This window comes from Argiope bruennichi, chromosome 1 (genome assembly GCF_947563725.1).
Source record: "Argiope bruennichi chromosome 1, qqArgBrue1.1, whole genome shotgun sequence".
In the NCBI taxonomy this organism is placed as follows: domain Eukaryota; kingdom Metazoa; phylum Arthropoda; class Arachnida; order Araneae; family Araneidae; genus Argiope; species Argiope bruennichi.
In genome coordinates this window covers 150,833,993-150,841,962 of record NC_079151.1, presented here as the reverse complement: position 1 = coordinate 150,841,962, position 7,970 = coordinate 150,833,993, and the positions used below count along the sequence as shown (strand labels likewise).

Sequence of the window (7,970 nt, the reverse complement as noted above, 5' to 3'; positions counted from 1 at the left end):
GTCTCCATTTTTAGTCCAAAAGGCAATCACAACTACTGTTGGTGAAGTGAATTCAATAAAAAAGATGAGGTCTGGTGACTTGTTGGTAGAAGTCAACACTCGATAACAAGCCCAGAATATACAAAAGCTGAAAGCGTTAGCAACAATTCGAGTTAGTGTCACTCCACACCATTCACTAAATACATCCAAAGGTGTAATTACCTGTGTTGAAATTTTCAATCTTCCTGTCGAATTAATCACAGAGGAGATGAAATCTCAGAGAGTAATAAATGTAAAACGCATTACCATCAAGAGGGATGGTGAGATAATTGAAACAAAGCACCACATTCTGACATTCAAATCACCTAAATTGCCTGAACATGTCTATGCCGGCTATATCAAGTTGCCTGTTAAACCCTACATCCCGAATCCCCTCAGATGTTTCAAGTGTCAACGCTTTGGCCACTCAAGATTACAATGCCGTGGAACCGACACTTGCGCGCGCTGCGCAGAAAAAGGCCACGATAGCCAGCAGTGTGTGGCACCTGAAAAGTGCGTGAACTGCGATGATAATCATGCGTCTTACTCTAGATCCTGCCCGCGTTGGCAGCTGGAAAAACAAATCGCAACAATAAAAATTAAAGAAAACCTAACTTATCCTGAAACCAGGTGTAGAGTCCAAGCTCAGACTCCTACTCCTAGTATTACTTATGCTTCCGTAGTTAAAAAAACGTTTTGCGCTAATTGTTCATGTGCAAATTGCATTAAACAATCTACAAAAACAAAAGATAATATTAAAACCTCTCATTCAGACACTGAAAACTCCATCAGCAGTAACCCTGATCCTCCCAAGGAAACTAGAGAGAAGACTAAACGAAAATCAAAAACATCGTCGCTCACATTAAGATTAGCGAAACGAGGTCTTTCTCAAAAAGATCTCCCATTGAAGCTAAATTACCAATTACCAGAATTTTTTGAGCGAAGTCAAAAAATTCTGTCGCTCTGGGGCTGGCGACGCAGGGTATTGTCCATAAGGACTTATCGTCCATCTTTGGTGGCATGCCCAATAGCCCCGATATAAAGCTGCATCCTTCTGAGAATGAAAATGATCTCGGGATGAGTTGCGAAGATTTGGCAACTCCAACAAATGCGCATTTTCTTTCTCCTTCAAAACCTCTCTCTTAATGGGTACCTTCGTCTCCTGGAATTGTCGCGGCATTCGGCCCAAACTGTTTGATATCAAGACCATCATTAACAAGTTTCATCCTGTTTGTATTGGTGTCCAAGAAACTTTCTTGAGACCCAATATTGCCATTAAATTACGTGGTTACAATTGTGTACGGAAAGATGCAGACACTGAAGCTAACTGTTCTGGAGGTGTCTATATCTTCACATCCAATCTGTATCCGAGCACATCTCTAAATTTGCATACTTCTCTTCAGGCTGTGGCTGTACTGGTACATGTACGATCTTTGGTCACAGTCTGTTCTATATATTTACCACCTAATGATATCATACGACAACAAGATCTTGACAATTTAGTGGACCAGCTTCCTTCGCCTTTTATTCTACTAGGAGATTTCAACGTTGTACGTTGTGGGGTTCGGATAACACAAATTCTCGTGGGCGGCAGATTGAGCAGTTCATTTCTAACAACTGTCTCTGCTTGCTCAATAGTGAAGAGAATACTTATTTCCATGGACCCACACGTACATTCCATAGTCTTGATCTAGCCATATGCTCTCGTGAACTGTGCCATTGATGAACTTTTCTGTTGAGAAAGATTTATACAATAGTGACCATTTCCCAGTTGTCGTCTTGTATGCTGATGGAGGCAATACGACTGCATGCCCCCAACGTTACCTTTTCCAACGAGCAGACTGGGCTGCATTCATGCAATTGGCAGATATCACTCAAGCTATGGTCAGTACATCAGACGTATCAGAAGCAATACAACATGTTGTTGATATAATAATAAAAGCCGCAAATACAACTATTCCAAAAAGTTCCCCACGTTTAAAAAAATTTCGCAGACCGTGGTGGAATGAAGCTTGCCGTGACAGTCACAAACAGCAGAAAAAAATATGGAACATCTTTCGAAGGTACCCAACAACTGAGAACCTTATCGCTTTTAAAAGAGCCAGAGCGCTAGCACGCCGCATTCGCCGGTATAGCCAGAGAGAATCCTGAATATCCTTTGTTTCTTCTGTTACCTCCAACACCTCTAGTAAAACTTTGTGGAAGAAGGTAAAGGCTGTTAATGGGATTTACACTGAAACATCCATTCCTATTTTAAATGAAGGAAATATGGTGCATTCTGCCCATTAGATGTGGCCAATGTTCTCGGTCAAGCGTTCGCACAAGTATCCGTAATCGATTCCTACAGTCCTGCTTTTTTGGCAGTTAAGAAGCGCGCGGAACGGTTGACTTTACGTTTTAATGACCGAAACACTTTCCCTTATAACTGTGAGTTTCAGATGTATGAATTGGAAATGGCATTATCTAAAACCCATGATACCAGCCCTGGACCTGACGGAATCATGTATAACATGCTCCGCCATTTGAGTACAACTTCCCTTTCCAATCTGTTACTGCTTTTTAACAGAATATGGACTGAGCAAACGTATCCTACACAATGGCGTGAAGCTATTGTGATTCCAATATTAAAACCCGACAAAGATTCGTCCAACCCTCTGAATTACAGGCCGATTGCTTTAACAAACTGTCTTTGTAAGATCTTTGAGAGCATGGTCAATGCTCGCCTTGTGTATGAACTGGTGAAACAAGGATACATCCCCCGTTGCAAAGTGGTTTCCGAAGAGGTAGATCAACTTTTGATGACCTCGTTTTATTGGAAACCCAGATACGCAACACATTTGTTAGAAGCAACCACTTTGTCTCCATTTTCTTTGACATCCAGAAGGCCTATGACCGTGCATGGCGCTATGGTATACTATCAAACCTTTTTTAATTTGGTTTTAGAGGAAATTTACCAATATTTGTACAAAACTTTTTATCACTTCATACTTTTCGTGTTCGTGTCGGTAATTTTTACTCAAATCCTTTTATACAAGCTGAGGGTGTCCCCCAAGGAAGTGTCCTCAGTGTCACTCTTTCTATCGTTCATATGAGCCAAATCTTGAATCATTTGCCATCATCAGTTCATGGTAGCCTATATGTTGATGACCTGCAGATCTCCTGTCAGGGTAGCAGCATGAGTGTCATTGAACGACAGTTGCAAAATGCGGTTAATAAAGTGGTAGATTGGTGCCATAATAACGGGCATAACATTTCTCCTGAGAAGAGTAGATGCGTGCACTTTTGCCGGAAGAGAAACATGCATTTGGATCCTATTATCCAAATACACAATACGCCTTATCCCTTATTGTGATATTAAGAAGTCCTTGATAAAATATATTTTTTCTACTTGGCAATTAGCGTGGAATCAGCGAATCGAAAATAAACTTCATTCAATCAAGCCTACTATTGGACTGTGGTCTGCTGTTCCTATACGTGAGGTTGACGACAAATTGACTTTGTGACGCTTCACGCACAAACATCTTCTGTTTGGTGAGGCTGCACCGAAGTGCCCCAAATGTCGTGTGGATTTTACTGTGAAACATCTTTTAATTGAGTGCCCTGATTTTAACTCCCATCGTATTCGCTTTTTTCATCCAACTTCATTGACTCTTAAGGACTTGGTGGGTGAAAAACACCACCCAAATATCTTTAAATTTTTAAAAGCTATTAAATTTTATACTTTTATTTAGTGTAACTGATACCTGTTTTATTTAGTCATCGTGCCCACCGTGATCAACAACGATATGATTCCATATTCTTTGGGGTTTTTTTTGGATGGATGTTTTTTAAATTCTGAAATTTTATTGATGCACTATCACACTTCATAAGTTTCAAATTATGAGTTTATAGTGCATAATATTTATTATCTGAACTTGTATTTTACCCCTAATATTATATTTTACCATTTGCATGGCGCAGCTTAGCCAAATGTGGCTCTTGCACCAAAAAACCTCACAAAACAACAACAACAACAACATCTAATTTTATCCAAGCTGAGGGAGTTCCTCAGGGAAGTGTCCTCAGTATCACTCTTTTTATTGTTAATCAAATTTTAACTCTTTTACCTTCATCTGTTTATGGATCACTTTATGTTGATGACCTGCAGATCTCATGCCAAGGCAGCAATATGAATTTAATAGAGCGGCATTTTCAAAATGCCGTTATAAAGTGGTAGAGTGGTGCAACAAATAAGGGCATACCATCTTTCCAGAGAAGAGCCGATGCGTCCAGGAAAAGAAATGTTCACCTTGATCCGAACATTCATATTCGGAATATTTCAATTCCAGTGGTGAATGAAATTCAGTTTTTGGGAGTGGTTCTTGATCGAAAGCTCACTTTCCTTCCTCACATCTTACATCTACGGCAGAAGTGTGAAAAATCATTGAATATTCTAAAAGTTCTGTCTAAAACATCTTGGGGTGCCGATCGAACCTCCTTACTACGAATTTATCAAGCAGTCGTACTTTCTCGCATTGATTACTTTCAAGCAGTCGTACTTTCTCGCATTGATTACTTTCAAGCAGTCGTACTTTCTCGCATTCTGCACGCTCTACGGCTTTGCTGCAATTGGATACCGTACACCACACTGCTCTAAGAATCTGTTCTGGAGCATTTCGCACTTCTCCAGTAGAGAGCCTGTATGTTATTTGCCATCAACCCTCTCTCCCTTTAAGGCGTTTAAAGTTATCTATTTTATACTATTACCGTACAAGATCTGTTTCTAATCACCCTATTTGTCATATGAATCTTCCCGTTGATCTTCTCAGACTGTATGATGTCCGCCCCACACATCTTCTTCCATTCAATGAGAGAGCAAAATTGCTCGTGCGTGATTCGAACCTTTCAAATGTCACCATCACAACCTCAGGGGCACACCTACTATAGGTGACCCAAATAGTCGGACCCGAATCATTCTCTATATCGTATGGGCTCCTCCAAACGTGGTCCCTTCAGTGGGCGTAAAGTTTATAAGTCTTTAAATAATTTTGAACATCTTGACAAATTTTTTGTAATTAAACGAAAATTAGAAAAACAAGATACATTTAACTCCTTTTCACCTTTTTTAGTTCAGAAAGCCATCTCTGCTACCGTCGGTGAGGTGCAGTCTATTAAAAAAATGCGTTCTGGTGACTTATTAGTTGAAGTCGATTCTAAAAAACAATCACAGCAAATCATGAAACTGAAAGCTCTAGCTTCTATACCCATTTCTGTTAGTCCGCACACATCCTTAAACTTCTCCAAAGGTATAATAACTGGCGGAGAATTATTTAATATCTCTCTGGAAGAAATAACTTCAGAATTGAAACCTCAAGGAGTGACTCATGTTCGCCAGATTGCCATTCGGCGGGATGGTCAACTCCTTCCAACGAAGCATTATGTGCTCACCTTCCATAGCCCCAAGCTACCTGAATTTATATATGCCGGTTATATTAAGTTACCTGTGCGTCATTATATACCAAATCCATTGAGGTGTTTCCAATGCCAGCGCTTTGGACTCTCGAAGATTAATTGCCGCGGGACACTCACTTGTGACAGCTGTGCTGCATGCTGAAAGGGCATGATAGCCAGCAGTGTTCCGCAACAGAAAAGTGCGTAAACTGTGGTGGCTATCATCCCTTTATTCTCGAAATTGCTCCCGCTGGAAACTGGAAAAAGAAGTCACTATTATGAAAATAAAAGAAAACATAACATACCCAGAAGCTAGACGTAGAGTTCAAATTCAGACACCTACGCCAGACATTAGGTATGCGTCCGGTGTCCAAAAACTATTTTGTACAAATTGTTCCTGTGGAAACTGCATAAAGCAAACTCCAAAACCAAAACTTCCTGTAAAAACATCAGAATCTGATTCTGATAATTCAGTTCAAAGTATTTCAGAATCTCCTAAACCGGATCTATCAGCATCTAAAAAAACTCGTAAGAAAAAACCTCAGTCCTCACTGACATAGAAACTTGCTAAACGTGGCATGTCACATAAAGATCTTTCTGTCTAGTTACAAAAATTTACTTCTCGAAATTCCGTCGCTTTAGGATTAGCAAGAGATGGTGTACCCCATAAGGATTTAACGTCTATCTTTGGATGCATTCCAAGTATCCATGATTTTAAGCTCCATCCGTCTGAGGATGAAGATGCACTTTCTATGAGTTGCGAAGATCAGAAAACTCCTACAAATGCTCACTCACACTCCCCTTCTAAATCTCTCTCTTAATGGGTACCTTATGTTGGCGCAGTATGGTCAAAATCATGGCTCTTGCGCCATAAAACCTCAAACAAACTCAAACTAATGGGTACCTTCGTTTCTTGGAATTGTCACGGCATTCGTTCCAAACCTCATGACGTGAAATCAATTATTAAAAAATTTCATCCTATCTGCTTCGGCTGCCTTCCCTTTTTGGGCTCCGTGGTGGGCGGTGTCGTAGGGCCTGAAACTTCATCATATCGTATGATGCCTCAAAATCAAATACCATCACCATCGTTTTTCATAATTAGTCGTGTATCATCTGAAAATGAAACATTTCACGGTGTTTCACCATTTCTGGATGAAAAGGCTATATCTGGGCATATCGGTGAAGCTAAAACAATAAGGAAAATTCGCACTGGCGATTTACTTGTTGAAGTAGCCAATAAGAAACAAGCTCAAAAAATTTTGAAAATTAAATCTATCAACGATACCTGTCACTGTCAGTGCACACAGATCTCTGAACTCTTCTAAAGGAGTTATCGCTTGTGGATAGCTGTATAATGAGGAGACTGACGAAATTTTAAAAGAATTACGAAACCAAGGCGTTACGGAAGTCCGGCGAATAACAATTAAAAGGAATGGTAATGTTATCAAGACCAAACACCTTATTCTGACATACCACTTTCCAAAGACACCCGAATTTATTAAGGCGGGTTACATGCGATTAGCTGTCAGACCATACATACCAAACCCACTTCGTTGCTTTCAGTGCCAGCGCATAGGTCACTACAAAGCTACTTGCCGAGGTAGTCTTACCTGTGTCCGTTGTGCTGAAGCCGGGCATGAGAGCGTTGATTGCACTGCAGATGAAAAATGCGTTAACTGTAAAGGAGAGCATAGCTCCTTTTCCCGCACTTGCCCTATCTGGCAATTAGAAAAGGAAGTACTCTCTGTCAAGGTTAAGAATCAAATATCTTACCCGGAAGCAAAAAGGAGTGTGAAAGCCCGTCTACCACCGGCTGGCATTAATTACGCAAAACCGGCAAAGGTAATAACTCCTTTCACTCCTGGAAATGCACAGGATAAATCGTGTGTAGGTCTTTCCCTTTCGGATAATCAGCCAACAACTGAATTAGATGCTTCAGATGTTGGTTCACCACACGAGTTAAAACCAAAGAGAAAAAAAATTTCAAAATCACAGGCACTGAAACTTTCAAAAACAGGTCGTTCTTCTAAAGACATTACCTTAGCTCTTTCTACCAAAAACTCTTGCCTTAGATATGGCAAAATCTGGTCTTGTTCGTAAAGACCTAACTTCCTTATTCGGTGGTCGGCCGAAGAGTCCGGAATTATTGCGACTCCACCCCTCCGAGGAGGAAGATGATTTTCAGATGAGTTGTGTTGCTTCTGCAATTCCGCCTACGGATGATAATAAAAATTCCCCAAATAATTCTTAATGTGTTCTTTCCTTTCCTGGAATTGTCGCGGCATTCGTTACAGGATTTCTGACATTAAGGTATTATTAAATACATTTCAACCTGTTTGCTTTGCACTTCAGGAAACCCACCTGAGGTCAGTTGGTTGGTTGGTTGATTTGATTTTATTGGCGCAAGAGCCATATTTGGCTATACTGCGCCAAACATATGGTAGATAAACAAGATCAAGGTGCTATAACGTATGGTGGTATAGTAGTAGCAGGGATTAAAATCTAAAATGACTTTAAAATTT

General features: G+C 40.2%; 1 protein-coding gene across 1 annotated transcript; it reads left to right on the top strand.

The window, feature by feature from the left end:
* The first annotated feature begins 247 nt into the window (after nt 1-247).
* On the top strand, nt 248-1,060 carry LOC129975619 (uncharacterized). Its single transcript, XM_056088701.1, has one exon. The coding sequence runs from the start codon at nt 248-250 to the stop codon at nt 1,058-1,060; it is 813 nt and encodes a 270-aa protein (XP_055944676.1).
* Nucleotides 1,061-7,970: the final 6,910 nt, after the last annotated feature.